Raw genomic sequence first — 23,664 nt, forward strand, 5'->3', positions numbered from 1 at the left:
ACAAAGTGAGGGGATAGACCGAGAAATAGCAATAATCAGGGAGACTGAATTCAGTTGTCGAAGGTGAATTGGGTGTAAAAAGGACGAGGGAATAGGGCACATACACGGCGATAAGACAGACAGAGGTGGTGGAGTTTAGGAGGGAGAGAGAGAGAGAGGGTAGAAAAACGTTCTGTATTAGTGCTGTTTTATTAGTGCATGTGTATGCATGAGTTCTGCACCGAATGGGCGCAAGAACCGCCCCAGATCCGCCGGGAACATCTTCCAGATCGGCAAACCACCTCACCGAGACCCGGAGAGGAGAGAGAGCACCGAGAGTACCCGCAAAGCCCAGCGCGCTGTGGCCGACTGCAGAATGGTAGGTTTATTGCGACACGTCAATGCCTGCATGGTGCCTCGGATCATCAGCAGCGCTACTCTGTTATTCTCCCACCCTTTCCTTTGTTCTAGCCTGGGCGATCGACTATCCCGTGTGTTCACATACAGACGATTGTTTAAATAAGACGAAAGATAATGCAAGTCATAATGCTACGTATCTGTATTTTTGCATTTTGTTGCAGTGAAGTCAGATTGATCCTTGTGCATAGTGAGCGTGTGATTTGCATTAAGGTGTTGGAAAACTGCTGCTATTTGAAAACTGTCTGAATTGCAGACTTCATGCAGGACTGTCTGTTTTGACAGATGTTTGCAGAAAGGTCCATATGCAGCCTATTGGCTACACTGTGCCCATTCATACAAGCAGTGATGAACGCCACATCAGAGTTCATACTATACGAGAACAGCAGAATGCAATGCTGGAGTTGCACAAAATGAGCGAGATCTGCGTCCCAGTCCATGGATTGATCATCTGATACTGTGCAAACAACCAAACTTAGCATAACGGGCCGAAAGAAAGAAAGAAAGAAAGAAAGAAAGAAAGAAAGAAAGAAAGAAAGAAAGAAAGAAAGAAGATTAGAAGAAGAAGAAGAAAACCTGCTCAACATTCATCATGTATTATGTCATAATAGTGCTTGTCTTTCTTGGATGTTGGTTCATTTGATTTCCTATGCCTAATGTAATTCAGTGCAGGTAAAACATGATGTTTTGTAGTCTATTAGCCTACTGTAGCTATATACCTGTGGTGGCATGTTTCCCCGCGGAGAACAACTGAAAATATGAGGTAGCCTTGTCTAGTAGGCCTACCGGTAGGCTAATGCTCAGCATTGTCTTCTTACCGCTCAGAAGTGACACGTTTCCACGTTGATAAAGTCATTATAGGCTGTGTGTGTAGGCTTCTAGGCTACTCTGTCTCTACTGCAATGGATTCTTAGCGGGGATCATATCAGGAGGCACAGCTCAAACAAAAGTTCCCTAGACCTGATATTGCATTATTGGTTTAAGTCTTCTCTCCAATGAACTGATTTTGGGACCATTTTCCCCATATCACAGATTGTTCAAGAATTCAATACGCTTGTGGCCCTGTACCGTGAGTTGGTCATCTCCATTGGTGAAATCACGGTTGATTGTCCCGCTCTACGGGCCGAAATGCTCAAGACCCGAACTAAAGGATGCGAAATGGCGAGGGCAGCACACCAGAGCCTCTCCGTGATATCGGGGTGAGTGGTAAAGGTATACTCAGACATACTTATAAACTGCTTGGCGCTGTCCATGGTGCTGAAAGTGAGAACCGCCCCGCTGTCCATGGTCCTGACAGTGAGAACCGCCCCACCGCGGCCAAATGGAGAACCAGTGTTACATTTCACATATTTCAAGGCTGTAGTCCTAAAAGCAGACAGATTAACTCGCATATATTTTGAGGTTGAAATTTAATTATTTGTGATTAGCTTAGCTTTTCCATTTTGGGCGATATACATTTCAGAGACATTGGCCAACTTCATTCAACACTCGGATTTGCACATTAGCTGTGACACATAGGTCTCTATAGCCTACCCTACTGCAATATTAAATGGAAATCTGGAAACTAGGCCTATAGCATACTGTTCAGCATTCAATGGTGTGTCTTTGACAATTTACAGAAATATACGATGGTTATTAAATACTTATTGCACTTCTGAATCAGAAACTGATGCTTTACTGCTATGATATGCTACACAGTGGTACTTGGTAACAGGGGCTTGTTGACTGCACTTTACCCAGGCCATTACCACATATATTCTACACTGGTACCAAAATGAAGAAGGGCAGTAAATCTTGGTATTTGAGTGCATCCAACAAGGGCAATAATACAGTATTGGCTGATATGGCACCCACACATTTAAAGACACTCAGGTTAGGCAAAACAAATATATGTGGAGTTTGTTTTGACACAATATAGGCATAAACGTGACCCTATATTTGTACATATCTGTCAAAAGGACAAAACACAAAAAAGCTCAAGAGCTTATTTCAATTGTAATGCTTTTGAGTGCCAAGTGCTTTGGAGGTAGTGGAGACATGCAGAAGAATATGATCCATACCATAACAAGTACATTCATACAATTTTAACACACTGTACTATGGACAAGTAAAAAGCAAAGAACAACAAGAGAACTGCGAAGGTACCTATTGCAACTCAACCAGCTCTCATGAAGTAAAGAGTGTTTGCAGTGTTTGCAATATGTGTCACTTTGTCCAACCCAAGGCATTAACTGAATAACTGGTGCAACATCAAATATAAACAGTATGTTGCTCTTTCATTACGAGATAGATTGCACCATCAACATACCGGTACCCTGTCTGTATGTGTTTCTTCCAGTATGCTAATGAGGAGCTTGATGTGTCGAGCTGTACCTCCTAACCCCCTCATTGATTCAATAATTAATCCTCTTTAAGTGATTTTAGAAAGTGTATCCTTCAGCGTCTGTTACACGCATGATGAAGTCTTTGCATCCCATGCAGAGGAAGTTCTTCTGAGCCACATGTCCGTGACAAGCTGTTCTCAGACCCATGGCGTGAGCCAGGCAACATGCATGGAACGCGCTCCTCGTCTTTTGTGGACATGATTCATACAGGCAGGAACAGGAGCAAACTCATCCCAGTGCCTTTTTATCACGAGGCTCAAAATAGCCTTTCTGTTAGAATCTTAAGTGAATCACGGCAGTTTATTTGTATATTCCTTCAGTGTTGCACTACTGTAATACAAAGGCCTTTTATGCTCTTCACTGCCCCTTTCCAGAAATGTGCCCTATAATTAAACAATTAGGTGCAATTATATCAGGTCCTCTCCAAGACTTCAAGTACTGTCCATTAAAGTGCCGTACTTGAACTTCCTGCTGCTGTAATGGAAATGGAGTTGGTGTCATAACATTAGCAAGAACTCTAAGTTCCCACTGATAACAGCATCAACATCATCGTCAAAATAATCATCACCGACGCATCCTTAAACCCTCTTCTCTGAAGGTTCTTCAGGCCATTTCCATGTCTGTCCCACTAGACAGACATAGAGCTTGAATTAGCCAGCACAGATCATTCCCCTTTAATCAAATAAAGCCAGTGTGTCTGAACGGGTTGAGTGATTCTGGGCCTCTCCAATGTGCCAGAGGAAAGCTGATAAGCAGGATGGCATGATGACAGCTGTACTTTAGATACAGTAGCAGGGAGCACTGTGACAAAACAACCACAGTAAAGGACAGCCTGCTGTCTGTGGTGGAACATGTAGCAGTGTTAATATCTGAGAAATATTTTCACCAGGTGCAAATTTCTCACCTTTCCTCTGTGCCACTTTCCTCTGTGATCTATCGCACCCTCGAAATGTGATCAGTTTTGGCTTCTGGATTGACGTGCTTTGGTGGGTTCTGCAGTGGCTTCTTAAAAACCTAGCGATCAGAACATTTTTGATTGGGTTTTTTATAAATAGTTGATCCACTCAATGTGAATTTGATTTTCACATAAACTTCTCACGTGAATATACTCATTACTTGCTAGCAAGTATAATGCCAGAGACTACCTGGTAGTCTTTTTAATATGACTTGATACTAAAGGTCTTTTTGACAATAACCCCTTAAATCAGGATCCCCAGGGGTTTGTAATTGGCCCCGTCCTTTTTCTCCATGTCTGTTGACATTTTGACATGTCCAGAACAGGAATGCATTCAAGAATATTTATGCAATTAGTGCAGACAATATCAATAGTATTGGGTCTTCTAACCTCATCCAAGTGACTTATTTAGCAATTTAATTGCTCAAAACAACAATTATGAGGGGGGCTTCATAAGTGAAGATGTGTCCTCGGCTCCTGTCGGCTTTAACCCACAACTTCACAGCCCTGACTAAGGCCATGTTCAGACGACAACGCTCTGTAGAGAAAACGGTGAGGTCCCGGGACATCGCCATTGCGTTGTCACTTTTTCTTCAGCGTTTATATGAAGCCGCACCAAGATGTAGCGTGTATGCCATGTCCATAGAGGTCGCTAGGTGGCAGTGACACCCTATCTGGCAGTGTGTGACATCATGTCCGCTCTACTTCCTTGTCACAACATTTAGTTGATGCAGACAGCAGCAGCCTTTTTTCTCATACAATATTGGTGATTCGTTAAGAACGGAGTCATTCTACCACTATCTTTATATAAAAGACATTGTAGCAAGCACCGTCCGACTCCTAATTATGGAACAAATAATCATCGGAGCCTCGCTGGAAAACACAGCTGACAGCCGTCGCTAATCAGGAAGCAGGCAAACATACAGGCTGTTATAGCTACAACATTCACACTACGTCTATATTATTATTAGGATATACAAAAGCGTCTGTGAATGGTTTCAACGATGTCCTCCGCTCTGCTCTGCCACAGCAGGCAGCCACCGCCACACACACACAGTCACACAGGAGCACACTCACACGCCAAACTGTCTGAAAGTTGCACAGAAGCGCACATACCGGTACTGTCACACACGCTCAACTGTGTCAAGTTATGCAGCCGCGGCGCAGTGCAGCGATCGTTATGAGCGCACAGCTTACACAGTCACAGAGACATCATGATACTGCGCTGCGCTTGCCTACCGGATTATAAAAGCCCGACCCAACCCAAAGCCTGACATATACGTCACAAAATGAGCCCGGCCCAGCCCGCGCCGCGCCGACCCGTCGGGTCCCGTCGGGCTCTGGCTGAACTTTTAAGCTCTAGCGTACAGGCTCCACTGCGCTCCACTGCTGTCGGCTTTGCAGCGTCAGTCATTACATAATACATTTTGCGGTTTCCCTGTAACTCGCCCATTTAGATGGAAACACAAGGAGGATCGTTTCACAAATTTTCACTCAAAATTTTGGATTTGGGACTTGCGTTTTCAACCCCGGAAATGCTGTTGTCGTCTGAACGGAAGGCATATCTGACATTTCATTTTGCTGAATTTTCATGAGAGCCTAAGAAACCTAGCCTGGCGAAGATATGCGCTCCTTAAAGTGCCCTTTTTCTAGTTTACCCTACCAGTAGTCATTCGTACAACATTAAGTAGCATTAAGAAAATACTGCTATGGGCGAGTTAAATTATGGTTGCAGACATAAATCAAACCTAAAATAAACATTAAATACAGAGTCAACCATATGTCATCTGCGCAGCAGGCAATGTCTTTTGAGGTCAGGATATAACCTATAACCTATATCTTTAAAGTCTGACATTATGTTCTTGGTTCATGGTATTCCATATGGTCAGTTATCAGTGTCTGTGTCACTGCAGGCCAGAGGATGGGGAGATCCACCCGGAGATCTGCAGACTCTTCATCCAGCTGCAGTGCTGCCTGGAGATGTACATCACTGAGATGCTCAAGTCAGTCTGTCTGCTGGGCTCCCTGCAGCTTCACAGGAAAGGTAGGCGGTGTAGGGGGGTTGGCAGATGGGGTGGGGGTGGGGGGACGCTGGAGCTACTTGGAAGATGGGGGAGTATGGGTGGCATGGGGTGGTTCAAACATAGGAAGGGGACAAACACCTGAAGGATGTTTCTTTTTGTTTTTTCTTGTTAAGAGAATCAAACAATCGATAACATTTCTACATTTTGTGGAAAGGCCTTTGGATTAAAGTATGTTAAAAAAAAAAGACTTATTCAGCAAGCCTGGGCTTGGTTGTTCTAGAGTTGAGGAGCCCTGGCTTCAAAGGTATAGTCACCCTTTGTCTTCAGCCTTGACTCAGGAACAACCCGCAGGCTCCTGCCTGTGGACCTTAGGCTGCTGCACACAGGCTTGTAAAGGAGTGATTAATTGATAGTCTAAATGATACTGACTCCAGAGTACTACTGACACTAGGATACTGACCAGGATATTGACACCAGAATACTGACACCAGAATACTGACCAGGATATTGACACCAGAATACTGACCAGGATATTGACACCAGAATACTGGCGCCAGAACACTTGACACCAGGATACTGACACAAGGATACAGAATACTGATGCCAGGATATTGACACCAATTGGTTACCCATACTTGTGCAACTTCCTGCTACCCAGATTCTGAGCTGGGCTGACAGAGATATAATGGTTTCTTCCCAGAAGTTCTTCTCGCCCCCCTAGTGGCGAGAAGAACTTCTCAGATTACCAGTATACTGACACCAGTATACTGGCACAAGCATATCTCTTCGGGGAGGCCAAGGCCAACACAACAAACAAAACCTCCATCCTAACTGAAAAGGAATGGAAGACCAAACTAAAATAACAATCTAACCTCCCTTACTAAGCATAAACAGAATCATAATGGGAATTAAAAGAAATGACAGCACACACCTACCAAGATTCCCTGGTCTTCACTTTAAACACACGGTATTACAGCTACCTTAAGCACCAAGCATAAGATATGGCACACAGCTACAGCTAACAGTAACAGGAATGAATGCTAGCTACTAAAAGGAAGGGTTCAGCACAAGAAGGTGACGGATGGCGAAAAGGGCTGAAGTGGAGCTTCTCCCAGGCTTTTATGTTGGATGTTTAACTGAGGAATGGAGGCCAGATGTGACTCCAGACTCCATGCCACTCCTCCAATCTCCACTCCAACCTCTGATTACCATGGGCCACTGAAAACGCTCACAGAGGGTTAAAACACAGACTGCGGCCTCATAGGGCCGTAACAGTGGGGCGGAGAGGTTAGGGCGCATATACCACAAAACATGGGCACAAAATGCTTCGATGAGCGAGTCCTCGGTTTGATTCCCAGCCCGCTGGACCATTTGCTGCATGTCATTCACCAACTCTCTCTGTGGATTTAGGGCCTTATTTTTGTACTTGCCTTATCAATAATCCCTTAACTCTTTTGCAATTTTTTTATAAATTAAAAAACATATATATTTCAAATAGCTGATCTACAAGCTCACAACTTTTTGATGAAGATCGGCTATTTGAGGTATTTAAAAAAAAATCTAAATATTGACAAAAGGCAAAAAAGTTTAGGGATAAGGGGTAAGAAATGAACAACAATATAGCAGTGTCTCTCTCCACTCCAGACATTACAGTTGTGGAAAAAGTACTAACTTTTTTTAGTATCAATACTGCAATATAGAATATGGTTATGGTTATTAATGTATGTTTTTGTAATAAAAATAAAGATCTACAAAGTAGAAGTAAAAGTATTGGAAATTGGAAATACTCAAGTAAAGTACAAATAACTCAAAATGTACTTAAGTACAGTAGTTAAGTACATGTACTTAGTTACTTTACACCGCTGCTTCGTAGCACAACCCTGTCGCTCGACCAACTTTCTAATTATTTGGGTTGAAAAATGGGTAATTCATGAGTTTGAACCCTTGTGTTTTTCATGTGTGTTCTACAGTAGGTATTAAGGAGTCCTGCGGGCCGCCCAGGATTGACAGTAAAGCAGAAGAGAGCTCAGACATCCCCATCCTGGAGGACACATCCTCCACCCCCACCGACTGTCCTCAGCTCTGCTGGCAGGTGGCCACTGACATAGACAACATAGAAAGGTGGGTAGAGAGGGGAAATTGCATGTGCGTGTTAAGTATTTGCATGCACGAGTGCATGTGAATGTGTGCAAATTAGCCATGACTACAAACCATGCATACAATGCAACGATCTTGTGTTGACACTGTTTATACACTGTTTTTCTTTTTGTATCGTCCCTGTCAAACACACACACACACACACACACACACACACACACACACACACACACACACACACACACACACACGTGTGTGTGTGTGTGTGCATGTGCGCTTGCGCGTGTGTTTGTGTACGTGTGTGTGTGTGTGTGTTTGTGTACGTGTGTTTGAGGGACCATACAGTTCTGTGTGTGCATAAGTGCTCTGTACATTGATTAGACTTTCCACTATTCTGTTCTGTAACTGTAGTTTGAAGCTCATTGTACGGTGACGCTCAGTGTATTACTTGCTCTCTCTTTTGATGACAAATTGGTTCAAAGAATAAGTTAAGTAGTAGTATTGCAGATACAGTGTGGTCATTATTACACAGTAAATGAAAAAATACGATCTGTCTTTGGCCAGGGATATGATAGAGATGAAGAACCTTCTCAGTAAACTCAGGGAGACGATGCCTTTACCACTGAAGAACCAAGGTAGGACTTTGCATGGGAACCAAGTATGTAGCACTTTTTTGAGGTGATGTGACTTTTCCATACCTGTATGACTCTTTAGATGCTGTCGTGCAGAAACCGTGCAGAATATTTCAACTTTTTATGTTTGTTTTTTCTTAAATTAATGCCCTACCTCGTAGTTTTTGCACTGTAGAGATCTCAGCACCAGCCCCATTTTTGACAGTTTTAGCTGCGTGTGCAGCTTTATTTTATATAGTAAGGACGTCAATCAGAGTGGACAGTGTCACATGAAAATAGCTACCAGTAAGACGCCCTAAGGGCGAGAAGCGACCAGTCGCGCTGAAACAACAGAGACTGACACAATATGTCCATATATGGGTATTCCCAGATATCGGCTTAATATTGATGACATCAGAGATCTCCATATATGGGCATAAAAGCGACAAAGACGGAAGTCATTTGCAAGTGTGATTTGCGTCGCGACAACCACACTGGTTATCATGAGACTGACACAATATGTCCATATATGGGCATTCCCAGATATGGGCTTAATATCGTTTACACCAGGTATCTCCATATATGGGCATAAAAGGGACATGGACAGAATTAGTCAGCTCCACATATGGAGATCCTTGGCCATATATGGAGTGTGACATGAGGCGTGACTGACTGACGCACGGGAGCTGCAGGTTTTCATAGTAAGCGAACAAGCCTAGATCAGCTATTTTTGCTATATATTCTTTTTAAGTGAAAGTGTGTCTGTGGCTTTTATAAATATTGAACCAATGAAAAGTGCTAACAAGGTGTGACCTGTAGCACCTTTTAGATGGGATCCCTACCTGTAGCACACTTTGGATGCAATCCATGATCTATATAAATTATATAACATTCGGAGGGTTGATTGAACTCTGAGAGTGTACAGATGTAACCAAATGGACCCGTAAATGGATAAATTAACACAGTGTGTAGCCTACCTGTAGTTAAGCCAGTGGTTCGCAACCTGTGGATCAGAACCCCCAGAGGGGTCCCCAAATTATTTTGGGGGGGGGGTCCAGATGATTAACTTCATGTGCAACATTGTTTTCTCACTCAACAGTAAACAAACCAACATAACGTTTAAGTGTATAGAGGGCATCTGCACATTTCTAAAGTGACAATTTAAGGACTTTTTAATACCTCTAAAATGACAATTTAACATTGGCCAAATTGTCAAATATTTAGAGGCAGAAATTGTGAAAATAGCCGATCTACATGTAGATCTGCTATTTTCACAATAGAACCATGTTATACAAATTGTAATGCCTCAACTCTAAGTGCTCGTCAGGGTGGGGTGGGAGAGGGTCCCCAGTTAAAATATGTTTATCTTGGGGGTCGCGGCCTGAAAAGGTTGAGAACCACTGCTTTAGTTAAGTAACAGGAAAGGCTGACTTATTGGCTCTCCTGTCTGTGCTCTTGCCCAGATGACAGCAGCTTACTGAACCTGACCCCCTACCCGCTGGTCCGACAGAGGAAGAGGCGCTTCTTTGGGCTCTGTTGCCTGGTAACCAGCTAAGGGGCCCCGCCTTCCTTCGGTGGGAGGCGGAAACAAAACACAACCATTACCCACTGTTCTTCACCACTTGTGTCTCCCACACCAATCTATTACTGCCATTTTCAAATAAATTGTCTCTTTCTCTTTTTTTTAAAAGCTGCCCATTTTATAATTTTATTTTGTAATACAAAGAAGAATTGTAATTGCAATGTAATGAAAACAATAGTCACGGACATATATTTTAAAATATTTTGCAACGGATTTTCCCTTTTTTGGTAAATGAAGTCAGATACCTTGCTTGTCCAATGTAAAGCGGGAATGAGAGGTCATTTGAAATACTGTCAATGTTCGATTACTTCCACAAAACATGATTGCTGAGTGAATGAGTTGAGGATTCATGTAAAACAAGGCAAATATAATTGTTTGTTTGTGTCAGTAAAAAAAAGTGTAATAACTTATTATTAGACCCCATCCAAATACTTATGGATGGCACTTGCAATGACAAAGTTACACCTTTGTCTGTCCACACCGAGTTGGCAGAACTGTGCAGAGTACGTTTGTTGTGGTCTATGTTTTCCGTTTCTTGCTGTTTCTCTTCTTAATGTACTTAACTTAATTTAGTCTTCCATGAACCAAATACCTGTACCCAACTTTTACTTTCCTGCTTCAAAGAGGAATATAATATGATACAATACTCGAAAAAGAAAACTTCTTTGCACACGATATCTATCTATAAATGGAGATGTTAGACTTGTATATACACATACTCTTTACGCGATGCGCTATATGAATTACTTTCAGATTTTGGGTTAGTTGGCAAAGAATCTGTTTGGTTGCCATATAAGCAGGGAGAGCCTCCCTTTGTCTGGTGCAATCAGTGCAGACAGACGGTAGGCAGCATGGGTCTCGCTTATTACTGATTGTGATTAATGTTTAGGGCATGGTGAAGATATTGTAGTCAAAGCTGATAAAAGCTATAAGTCATTTTACATTGTTAATAAAATACTTTTGTTATTGAAAAGTATGGCCAGTCTCTTTTCTGAAGAAGTTTTTTGTTTTGTTTTGTTTTGTTTGTTATTTAGTCATTGTTAAAATACACTTAAACTGCACGTAATACACCGCTTTATCCACTAGATGGAGGCAAAGGTTCATAAGGGCAAGTAAAGAATCTGTTCTCGCTTGGGTACAGGAATCTGGAAGTAAAATGCATTGTTGAACTGATTAGATCCTCAGAGGGTAACTGTTGCTTTCAATATGTAACAAATAATACCATAAGTAATCATCTAAAATATGTCTGGAAACTATAAGCTTTTAAACACCTGCTGTCCCCCCTCGAAGAAAAACAACAACAAAATAAATAATTTTGTATTACACTGCTTGCTGCTCTTGATGATTAACAATACATCATTGGTGTCATTTAAGCTGTGCATTCTCCCCTTGCTTAGGCACCATTTCTCTCTGACAGGGATAAAGAGAGAAGGGTGCAGAAGAAAGTGTATTTGTGTGTGTGTGTGTGTGTGTGTGTGTGTGTGTGTGTGTGTGTGTGTGTGTGTGTGTGTGTGTGTGTGCGTGCGTGCGTGCGTGCGTGCGTGCGTGCGTGCGTGCGTGCGTGCGTGCGTGCGTGCGTGCGTGCGTGAGAGAGTTCAGCACATCCAGGTCTCCAGAGAATGTCCAGCTGTTCATCTCTCTAAGCTGCAGGCCTGCATTCCTGTCAGTTAAGTACTGTATGGCCAAACAAAGCTGGAAAGCTTTCCACTACACAGGTTTCTATCAACTATCAAATGGTCCTGAGTACAGTAGGAGTAGAAAACTGTTTGCTAACACATATATGGTATGAAGTATGAACAGAGCATCTCTCCTGCGTGCTGACAGCTGTCATTTGGACGCTAAAAGAGAAATGCTCAAATTAGCATGACTGAAAGTTTAAAAAAGCCCCATTACTTTATTTGCAACTACAGAATAGATTATATATGCCGTCGTGTCCACTTGAAATATTACAGTATCTCTTAAATATGTAAGAACTAGTGTTTCTGTAGTTGTTACATGTATAGGTAGGTAGGTACATGTAGGTAGGTAGGTAGGTAGGTAGGTAGGTATAGGTAGGTAGGTAGGTAGGTAGGTAGGTAGGTAGGCAGACAGACAGACAGACAGACAGCAACACCTCAAGTCACAAAGAAAGGTTTCATCTCATGGGGAAATGATGTGTAGCTTGTACGTTAGTTCAGGCAGATATATTCAAGTGGGTCACCTATGTCACTTAACTGTTATGTCTTATGTGTCAAGCAGCTGACCATTTTTGCAGCTTATTTAAGTTCACCCTATTCCAATATTGTTCCTCTTGCAAATACATAGCACTGCAGGTTAGTATGTGATTCTTTGCACCAAGGATATCATACTGTAGTTTTGACTTTTTCATTAGTTTTTACAACTTTTTATCTATTGAAATATTGACAAAGTTTAAAACTAAGGATTTTGAGGGACAGTTTTAGTTACTGTAGTTTTGTAAACACACTACAGTTTCAGTTGGTTATATTTGTTTTGTAAAGCCTCTTTTCGGTAACTAAAATAATTTGTCAATTCCAGTTTTGGTTATTTAGTCAGTTTTAGTTAGCTATAATAACCCTGAATATAACTCACTGCTCATACTACAGTAAATGGTTAATTTCTAATTGTGCAAAGCTGATATGTGGCAGAGCCTGAAATGCCAATATCAAATATAATATTCACACCTTTAGGATAATCTGCCTTCGATAGCATCAATATGAGGCGCACACATTTGTTACCCGTGTTCTGGTGTAAAAGGAGTGCATCCGTAACTTGAGTCTACACACATATTCAGGCATGTGTTGTGTTGGCTGCATACACACACGCTCACATGAATCCGCACACGAGGCAGGAATAGAATGTCAGCGGGGGGGTTTTGTTGGCAGACGGTGCCATGTCTAGTTTGCAAGGTGAAGGGCACACACTGAAATAGACCCTCTTATTCTCTCTAACTTTATCACATGGAATGGAACCCACATTTACAAATAAAAAAATTACCTTTTCAACTCCCAAACCTGACCATTCCACAGTCAATTGGGCATGATGGATTATAGGCTACACATTTTCCACTTACCTACAGTGCTGAGTTGACATACACTACATAGGCCTATATAGGCCTACCTTCCACAACCTTACAGTGCATAACCTTTATCAACAGCTTATGCTGTGCAATACAACCAGTAAAAGTGACGTTTTGTGGCCCACCTCTGAATCCTTTCATTATGCTCAAAAAGACAGTCAAAACACAAGACAATTGACACTGTGACATTTAGAATAATATTGTTTTGATACAGATTGATGCCGTTTCATGACGAGGCTTTGACTTTACATGGCAGTTTTGCAATATGACAGCTTGTACTGTACATAACAGCTTTAATGCTGCAGTTTTCAAAGGTGCTACTGCTATAGCAATGAAACATGATACTCACAATAATATTTCTTGTATGGCTTAATGGAGAAATGTAAACAAAGAAGTGCAACCTGGGCTTGGAATGAGGAGGGTGAGAGGACTGGAGGTGCAGGGGTGTGTTGTGGTTCATCTTCACACTCATGCTTCACAGGGCAGGATGCTGACAACTGACACCTGCTCTCCCTTACACCTCCGCAGCCCTGCTTCACACTCGCTCATGGTCTGGCTACCTGCGGTCGCATCGTTCCCGACACGGACACACACACTCAACCCAGGGGACGAGCATTCCGCAGAGTCCTTACAGCGGCAGAGGCCGGTTTGATCTGTAAGAGTGGGACGGAGAGATGAGAATGTTCACACACTAACAGTGGTGTAAAAAGTACTCACATTCTTTACTTAAGTAAAAGTATTGATAGGCTACTGCAACGTAGATGTACTCTGTTAGGGTGCCAAGTAAAAGTCCAGAATTCAAAGTGTACTTGAGTAAAAGTATGAAGGTTTTGGCATTAAAATGTACTTAAAGTAACAAAAGTAAAAGTACAAAATGTTTGAAAATAGCAGATCTACAAGCTCACAACGCGTCGCATCACGACGCGTTGTGAGCTTGTAGATCGGCTATTTTCAAATAGCCATGGTATATAATAGGGCTAAAGTGGTTCGTGTATTTTTTATAATATTATAATTTAGGTCTGCAAAGTAACTACTAGTAACTAAAGTTTTCAAATAAATGTAGTGGAGTAAAAGTACAATATTTGGATCCGAGATGTAGTGGAGTAGAAGTAAAAGTATTGGAAATTGGAATTACTCAAGTAAAGTACAAATAACTCAAAAGTGTACTTAAGTACAGTACTTAAGTACCTCTACTTAGTTACTTTACACCACTGCACACTAAAAACCATATGGTGACGTTACTTCTTCCCTTTCTCTTTTTAAATGGAATTATAAAAAATTATGGAAGTTAGGTGCTCTGCCTCATTTTATTGTTTTCTGCTATGCTCTAAAATGGCCTGAGCACTTCATCTAACCCTCTGGTGTTCATACCATCACAGGTCTCCCACAGGGAACAACTGGTGCACGGTGCACTGGCGCGCTCTCGCCACCGGCAGGCACTGTTCTCTGCAACCAGGTGCTCCTTGCCAAGACATTGCAGGGAGTGCATCTTGCACACACTCATTACAACTGTAGTTCCTCTCTCAGGATTTCTGGCACACAGCTCCAAGGATGACCTGTCACCAACATCATCATCATTATTATCATCATCATCATCATCATCATCATCATCATCATCATCATCATCATCATCATCATAGTGTGAAATAAATCTGCATAACTGGAAAAGAGACAGGTTAAAAAAGTACTATGGGTTCATAACCACCTGGGCTTATAATTAATAACCCATATTTGTTCAATAAACTTACCTACACTCATAAGGCATCTTACAAATACATTTGCCCTCGATAGATTTCTCCCATGCTTTACATTGCAATGTAGAATTGCTGTGTTGTTGTGGGGTAATGACTAAGGAAGAGAGAGAAATCCAGGTTATAATCCTCTTTCATTTTGTCTCATTAATGTTATGTTACAGTACAGATATGAACACACAATGATCAAATTACATAATTGCCATCCAATATGTAAAATATAAAATGACAGCTAAATTAGAAATTATACATTTGAATATTTCCTTTTGAAAAAGAAGTCAAGGGAAGGATATGTGTAGCTTCTTCTACGTGAGACATACCCTCGCTACATTCAGTGTTCGCTGGGCTGGGCGAAAAGTTCAGGCTGGGGTCACAGATAATTTCCCTCTCCCCTCGGATCTGTCTGCCTTCTGGGCAAGACAGCGTGATCCTCATCCCTATGTCATAGCTCGACATCCATGGAGTGGCCGTGATGCCTTCGTTGATGGACCCGATCCGGCACTTTGACCCTGGGGAAAACGAGGCAGCAGTTTAAATATGCAAGCCCATACGTGTCTTCGTAATGCTCTTTGTTCAATTATTAAACAGCACCTACGTGTGCACTTCCCGGGTCTCCCAGACCATGTTTGGTCAGCCGTGCACTCTAAGATGCTGGTACCAGTCAGGTGGTACTGATCAATGCAAGTGTACTCAACTCTACTGCCCACCAAGTACACATCCTTAGGATCCTGAGGCAGAAACGTTGTTTAAGGTTGACTTGTCCATCATAACTTTTACAAATATTTTTCTTTTCTCCATAATATACAGTATGTACTGACTGAGCAGTATGGGTGGGGGGGACTGAGGGGGTTATTTTCGTATGTCTTGTTTGATTTTTGTTTTTGTTTTTCCTTGGATTTTGTTGTAATGAAGAAAACATTTACAATGTGTAAATTACATAACATTCTATAATTTGTTCTTAATAAAATATATTTGACCAAAAAAGGATCCTAAGGTAGACACAAACACCACCATCTCACTTATCATTACAATCAAGCATGCTAAAGTGCAGGACCAAAAGAAAACTTTACAAGGCTCAAACATACCAGAACATAGCCATTGATGAGAAGAGGTGGCGCTTGGCACCTTTCTTTTGCTGCAAGAGACAGGTCAAAGCACTGAGGCTCCATTGTCCTGGATACGCATCACAAAACAGACAGGTGGAATAGAAAGCCTTTACAGGTAAATTGCAACAACTCACAGTATTTGGTTGCAATACAACAAAATACTGTAGGCCTACATAATATGAACACAACAGTTTACAGTAATCACATGAACACTAGGAGTGCATCTCTCCACTCCGACATGTCTCCTTTCCGACATGTCTCCATTCCGACACTAACCCTCTCTCTAACCATAACCCTAAACCTTAGGCCCATGGGAGTGTCGCCACTCCGACAATAAGAAGTCAATTTCGGAGTGGCGACATGTCGGAATGGAGAGAGCCTCCCGAACACTAGTATAGAGGTATGCATCATGTGCCACTCATCATAACTGAGTGGCAAAACATAAAGCAGCATGAAGCATTGGAGTTTGGAAGCGCTCGTTGAGAAACTCCTCCTCATTCCTACCGACTCTGTTTTTTTGCCACTCAGTAGGCGTTACCGTATAACTTCCGGGTACGATGATGTCATGTGCATACTGCATACCCTCTATGCAACAAAAATAACAGATTAACAAGCTCACAAGTTACAACCATAGGGTCACAACGCATTGCAACACAATGCGGTGTGAACTTGTATAGATTGGCTGTTTTCTATGAACATACTGTAAATTGTGTAGAGGAGGAAAAAGAGGGGTCTGGAATCTGGGGGACTCCAGTCAACGAAATATATACTGTGCAAGGGTTTAAGTGGTTCATCAAAAGTAAATCACAGTTTGCTCTCACTTTAAATACTCCAGCTCTTGATCTCCACAGTCAGACGTCTCTCTGGGTTCTCCGATACAGTGTTGGCCTCCATGCTGGGGAGCTGGATTAGAGCAGGACCGTGTTCGTGCCCTGCGACCCCCAGAACAAGCGGTCCAGCTCGACCAACAGGTCCAGCTACCATCGACCACTCCTGTGTGAGCAAAAACACGGTATTGGGAGGAAGCATGTATATTAGGACACAGAGAAGTTAAAGAGGTGGTGCCATATTTGTACTTTTTCAGTTTTTCATGTGTCTAGGAGGTTGAAAGTACATCATTTGACCCCCTGGTGTGGTTTTTATGAGCAATTATGTATTCTCTTGGTATTTGTTTGTTTTCTCTTGGAGGCTGCCACCTTGTGGTCAAAAGTGTCAGTTAAAAAACAGATACTTTTATCACAGAATCAACTCCTCCCCTAATTACCATTCACCCAACACTGTGGGGTGTGGCTAACTTCAGCTGGGTCACCACCCACCATGACATCCATGCATACTTAATGAACTGGGGGTGTGGCCACATAAAAACCCAATTTTAACTCTTTCTGTATACTTTTTTGGAAAAAATCTTCCTCCTAGTATAATCATAATACTTGATAATCATGTTTTAGAGGGGGGAAAAATCATGGCACCACCTCTTTAAGACAACGGTGGGAGCGGGGAGGTAGGCTACAGTAAGTGAAAGTGAAAGTGAAAATAAAAGTGAATAATTATTAAACCTGCGCAAAACATGCTCTTGTTGCACTGCCATTCCTACGGAGTGACCACCTCCTATACCAAACCCTAACCCCAACCCTAACCTCAGTAGGAATGGCAGTGGATAAGAATGGCAGGTTTAGGAATGGAGAACTGCCCCCGCTCTTCTTTTGTCTACATGGATCTTTAGTAGGCCTACTCATCATGCAAGAGGGATGATTTGATGGAATTAATGATGTATGAACTGTCCAATGATTTCCCATTATGTTACAAATTGAACGGCAGATCAATTCACACTGTAATGTTGATGTATAGGGCTATAGGCCCTATACAGTGCCTATTCTTACATATTTAACAAATTGCAAGACCTTTGCTTCCATCAAGGAGGAACAGAAGAACACCCACCCTGCTGACCCTGCAGGTCAGTCCCCTGCTCACAGTCCCCTGCACCATCCGTGCGTTTCTTACAGACACATTTACACACGTCTTTCTCCATGGCAGCCAGGCCGTTGTTGCTGCAGGGCCGACAGTGGCAGGGGTGGTACTCAGCCTGGTACTGCTCTATGGCCCTGCGCAGGTAGTGCTTCTTCACCCCAGCACACTGCACCTCCTTCACCAGCTCAGACAGCGGCCGTAGCTACAGCACAGCAGGCAGCAACACCCAAGCGTTTAGTTTTTTTTTTTTTTGTAAAGTCTTGTTTTTATTTGTATTTCAGTTAACCAATTTATTATTATTATATATTTATTTGTGAGCGGTGGTCACACTGTCTCCTATGCGTGACTTTGTATGTAACTATGTTACTATTACTATGTACAGTATACATGTAGCATGAGCTGCAATACCGCTGAAAATTTAAATTGTATAAAATGTCTCGCATACATCAATGAGCTAAATTTGTTCTCCTCTCACCTTACGCTTTATAACCGCTGGAAAGTCCCGAATAGATGCAGCCCAGTTGGAGTAATATTGCTGAGTCTTGGCGGTATCATCGAGGGTCGACATGGTCTGCAGGGCTGCGATGTGTGAGACATCCCCTCCGACCGGAAGAACTTGCATAGGCATAGTTTTGCTTGATGTCCGAACTAGGAACCCATTAAAAAAAAAGGGAAAAAAAGTTTCTCACCAGTTTTGAGAGATTCTTCCTTTTCCAACCTAGCAATTTGTCTCATGAGTTCTGGTTTCTATGGTATAAATTAATGTCTCATACAATACATTATGATCAATGATTGTCCCTTTACCGACTGGAACAGGTGACGAAGCAGTATCACCATCATTACACGTCTCTGTTCGGATGGGCCAGAACAAAATCCAATGGGTGACCGTTGTACATTCCTTATAGACGCTTTTAGTATTAACTGAAAAACAAGGGCCAACAAAGAAAGAAAACACGTGTCACTACCAAACAATTATGCTCAGTTTTAGACTTCCCAAGAAACTGCCTGATGAACAATCTCTTCTCACCATTGTGTTTATACGTCTCCTCATCAATGCTGAGGATGGCTCTGAGGGAGCCTCCGAGGCTGCCTTCAGACAGGTAATGTGTTCCAAACCTCTGCAGGACCTCCCGGTAGGCAGCGTAGTCGTACACGTTTGGCAGCTTGGCCAGCATCTTCCAGAATGCCTCCGATATTGGGAGGTACTGGGGAGCGTTATTTTGGAATTGGGCGACCTCTACATCATTCCCTAAAACCAACAGCTTCTGTTTCTGCACAGACAAAGACAATTATGGTCAACAATAGAAAATACATGCTCTAGTTTTGTGGTTTTAATCAATTCATTGAATTAGTCAATTTTTTGGAACCTTGGAATTGTGACACATTGTGCATACCTTAGTCGTGTCCTCCCTCTCATGGTAGTCATAGTTTCTGAATCCTTTCGTGGTACCTGTCACTGTCTCTCTGTTTTCAATGTCCTTAGCATAATGCCATTTGCTTTCGTAGGAATTCTCACTGAAGCCATTCTTAACTTCAACCTGATGTGACAGATTACACAAAAGGTTCATGGTTTGTAAAAGTAGACTAGTGGTAGACCAAGTTATGCTTTCCTACATGGTAAATCCTCAAGGTTCATTCAGCTCTGTGTTTAAAATATGAGCTTGTAGGTCAGCTATTCTTTGCTATTTGTGATACAAAGAAGGGTAGCTATTTAGTACACCACTTAAACCCTCTAGACTTAGTAGACTGGGAAGTTGTCTCTATTGGGCTGTTTTTTCTACAACAAATCTTTTGCCAAAAATAGACGTCTATATAGATCGTCTATTTTACAATCTACAATATTGTACATTTGCTATTTTTGGCTAATATCTTCCCCAGAATATGGGTGGGGTTCCCTCTGTTTTTTCTGTTTTCTTTTCTCGCTTTTTTCACCCTTTTTTAACAAATCAAGCCCTGCCAAGTGCCAACCATCATGACTAAGGGACGACTGGCCCTTGCTGGCTTGAAACAGCCCACTCAACAGCAGTTCACAAATCCAGATTCTACCAACAATAATTTATACAGTGTTCATTTAAAAAGTACTCAGATATACATATTTGTCACTATAAACTCAAATCCCTAACTCATTAATACAGTCTTGCTGCTCTTGCCTATCTATCTGTAGTTCTGGTTCCTTAATTGATGGTATATCTACTGTAAGAACTGAAGCCAATTTTATCAATTAATTTACTGTGTCTGAGTTGGACAATGTTAAAATGATTGCCCTGCTTTGTCTTTAGACTACAGTTCTTCTCCTTTGCTTGCAAAGACTGATTTGACACATTTAATTTACATGGTTCTTCTTTTGCTGTTCCTTCCAAATACTTATTCTAAGCCTTTCTGTCCTCCTGAATGCTTTACTTTAAAATACAAACTTATATCTCCAAAATCAGCGATCCTACAGTGCAAGTGTTTCAAGGAAACCAACCATGAAGTTAACGTTGATAGTACTCAGGGGCAGTCTGTAGTTGTTGGAGGTGATGCGACATTGCCCACCGAAACTCTTAGTGTTAATTACGCCCTGCATTGGCTTCCCTGACACAATGTCATACCTAGACAAAACAGACAAACAGACTTCATCCCAGATGTCAAATGAGAGTGTACAGGAAATGGTCTATAGTAGGGGTCTTCAATGTTTTCTACTTCAAGGACCCCTTAGCTGCCGAGAGATGAAGCAGGGTCCTCCACTACACTATCGTTGTTTGACAGTGTCATCATCAGTGTTGTGTAAATTAATGTTTTTTGTTAGATAACGCAATATCTTTTCTATGTTGGATTAATGTTATTGTGTATTGTCAGACATTTAAACCCTCAACACTTTGTAAACTTGACCATTGGCTCTGTAGTCTATAGTATTTTTTATGTAAGGATACTTTCTCATGACCAATAAAAATTGCTCCGCGACCCAATGTTTGGGAACCACTGGTGTAGGGTGTGTACAGTATACTGTGCATGGCTGCAGGGAGAAGACCCGAGCCTGCATTTGCAGATACAGTATATTTTTATCACAGGTATTGCTGATTGCTGATTGATGATCTATCATACTGCATAGTGAGAACAACAACATACCCCTTTCCTAACAGTTCAATGCTGGGTGGTGTTCCACCTGCACATGCAACATATCGTGTAGCTTGGTCACAGCTATGCTCATCCAGATTATCTTCCTCACAGTCTTGATCACCGTTACAGACCAGAGACCTATCAATACACATCCCTGAAGGCCATATGTCACAGAGAACAGATGAGGGTCAGGGGGTGGAAAGTGGGAGAGAGAATATTCAGGTGTTGTGTATCTATCTATCTATCTATCTATCTATCTATCTATCTATCTATCTATCTATCTATCTATCTAATACATTTTTGAAATATATAGCAACATAAGTTTCAGAATACTGTTAGGTTTTAGATTGCTACTGTTGGGCAGAAACCCAGATGCGTCACATAAAAGTATCAGAAGTAGCAGATTTACAAGCTCGAAACGTGGCGTGAAATGCCTTATTGGGCTTGTTCATCTGCTACTTTTGCTACTTTTGAATTTGAATCCTTAAAAGTAAGCGTTTTGGACAATATGAGGTTTCCACCCGACACCCTTAATTTCTGACCATAGGTTTCTGACCTGATTGGCATCGGAACCTTCCTCCACATCCTTGCTCTAGAGGGCAGCCTTGTGTGGTTGCACAGGGTCTGCTCAGGGTGCGCTCTCCACTGCAGGGGAGGCCCCCAAACTGAGCATATACCACCATGACACGGCTTCTAGTCTGCAATGTCAGAGTCACACACACAGCAAAGCAACAATGCAACTATCACTAAAAACGGCACTAGCTGGCAACAGTATCATTTTACACATGGTTGTTAACTTGTTATTATAGTTCAAAGCTAATATAAATTGTCATTTTTTTTTACTGACACAAGCAAATTAAAGTAGCACCCTTTATTACAATGCAAGACCAGAAAAACAACAATATGAACTTCCATGTCAGAAGGTACCAATTTAATTAATTATTTAATGAACTATTTAGTGATCTTTACCTGTAATCTGGTGCATGGATTACACACAGACCACTCTCCCCAAGGCCCCCATTGGCAGTCAATACAAAACCTTAGACACAAAGGAATAGCCTACAATTAAATACAAGAGTGTTTTGTTTTTGTGTTTTGCTTGTTAAACATAATTAAAAACAGAAACAGCTTTACCCTGTGGGTGTCATCATCAGGAACAGCAGCCAATGCAGCCCTGTTAGATATACTGGTAGAAACTTAAGAGAGGAAAGGAGAGTTAGCTAATGAGTGAATAACAAAAGGAGTTGTTAACCCTAATAAGTGTTGTTCCCACTTTAGACTAAGTAGATGCAAAAAGGCATAATTCACAGTTAGTGCACAATAAAGGATTTATAAACATGGCAGTGTTCCCACTTTAGACCTGGTAGGTGTAAATAGAACTGTCAATAAGTGCATAATGAGCTCTGAGGCGTTCCAGAAGCTGCCATCGGCTACCCATTTCCTGTTCCGGTTCATTTTACATCTTAAAACAATGCAATATAACTTATAATAAAAACATGTGTTGAAATCAGCTTGAGAGAGAATCTTTACCTTCATTGTGAGAAATGAGCAGCTCTCAGCATGCTTGGTCTCTGGCTTTTCACTTGGAGTATAGCCTACTTCAGTTGTTCCAATCTTTCACAGATATTGATTGCTTTCGGGAAGTTTTGTTTGGACTATGAGACTGTGTGTATGTGTGCAAATGAAGTCTGCAAATGTGTCAGTGTGTGAGGGTGCATGCACTTAAAACAAATATGTGTGTTGGATATAAACCAGACAGCAAAGAAATTGACTTTACTTCGCAATAACTCCCCCCAAAAGCCTGTCTGTGGGCTGCTTGACATTTACAAAATGCTAAATGATTATGCAATCTATATTTACTGTCAATGTTCAGGGTGTGAAATCATTAACCACAACATAAAGTAGCCTACTGTTGTTACTGCACAAGCATTGACTACCTGCTTAAGCCAACTGCGCTGACAATGACAACAGTCTTCACTGCAGCTGCAGTCTTTGAGAGTTGTACTCCTGAGATGTGATACAGTCTAGCTAACACTAGGGGACAAAAAAGAGCAGTTTCCTCTAGCTGCTGAGGGCAGGAAAAATCCACCACCCTGTTTACTGTATAACAGACTGTTAAAACTTTGGAAGAAAACTATTTTTAATCCCAGGTGAAATAAATAAAGCAATGCCACAGTTCACCCCACATTAGTCTATTGATTCTGCATAATGCCTTTCCTTTCCTACTGGGAGTGAGGGATACAGTGAGAAGGGGTATACGTAATATGAATTGTAAGATGGTAAGATGATGCATAAACAGCAGAGAGGCAGAGCAGATTTCCAGAGCAATAAAGTGAACAGAAATACCTTCCCATAAAGCAAACAGAAGCAGATGCTTCTGATTTTGAACAGGTAAACTTCTCATAATTGTTCAGTGAAAATAATCTTTCTACAATGACCTGCCTGCTGAAAAAATAAATGGAGTAGCATAAAGCTGGCCTTCTAAAGACTTGCTCCATGTGAAACGCACACACACACACGCACGCACGCACGCACGCACACACACGCACGCACACACGCACACACACACACACACACACACACACACACACACACACACACACACACACACACAC

At 41.8% G+C, this 23,664-nt stretch overlaps 2 protein-coding genes across 3 annotated transcripts; one reads left to right on the forward strand and one right to left on the reverse strand.

Moving 5' to 3' along the window:
- Positions 1-208: 208 nt before the first annotated feature.
- rgs7bpa (regulator of G protein signaling 7 binding protein a) lies at positions 209-13,519 on the forward strand (the record flags this gene model as incomplete). Its single annotated transcript, XM_080738222.1, has 7 exons — positions 209-358; positions 1,429-1,595; positions 5,649-5,779; positions 7,733-7,880; positions 8,421-8,491; positions 9,931-12,240; positions 12,304-13,519. 6 exons carry the CDS (start codon positions 209-211, stop codon positions 10,020-10,022), a joined length of 759 nt encoding a protein of 252 aa, XP_080594348.1. The 3' UTR covers positions 10,023-12,240; positions 12,304-13,519.
- c7a (complement component 7a) lies at positions 13,297-22,715 on the reverse strand. 2 transcript variants are annotated; one of them, XM_080738219.1, is made up of 18 exons: positions 22,580-22,715; positions 22,184-22,245; positions 22,019-22,088; positions 21,606-21,747; positions 21,059-21,203; positions 20,418-20,541; positions 19,345-19,488; positions 18,978-19,221; positions 18,755-18,871; positions 18,426-18,598; positions 17,930-18,152; positions 16,804-16,975; positions 15,962-16,049; positions 15,472-15,604; positions 15,197-15,385; positions 14,874-14,973; positions 14,497-14,681; positions 13,297-13,778 (listed from the first exon to the last, which is right to left on the reverse strand). In XM_080738219.1, the coding sequence occupies exons 1-18, from the start codon at positions 22,583-22,585 to the stop codon at positions 13,594-13,596; spliced, it is 2,502 nt and encodes an 833-aa protein (XP_080594345.1). In that variant the 5' UTR covers positions 22,586-22,715; the 3' UTR covers positions 13,297-13,593. The 2 variants fall into 2 exon arrangements, with proteins under 2 accessions (XP_080594345.1, XP_080594344.1); XM_080738218.1 differs by having other exon boundaries at positions 17,921-18,152.
- Positions 22,716-23,664: the final 949 nt, after the last annotated feature.

This window comes from Nannobrachium achirus (assembly GCF_963921795.1).
Source record: "Nannobrachium achirus genome assembly, chromosome: 12".
Classification (NCBI taxonomy): domain Eukaryota; kingdom Metazoa; phylum Chordata; class Actinopteri; order Myctophiformes; family Myctophidae; genus Nannobrachium; species Nannobrachium achirus.

Coding starts and splice junctions, on each gene's coding strand:
- c7a (XM_080738218.1), bottom strand. Junction 18,599..18,754: donor TTCGTCACCTGTTCCAGTCG/GTAAAGGGACAA, acceptor ATGGGTTCCTAG/TTCGGACATCAAGCAAAACT. Junction 13,779..14,496: donor CCTGTGGGAGACCTGTGATG/GTATGAACACCA, acceptor CCACTCTTACAG/ATCAAACCGGCCTCTGCCGC.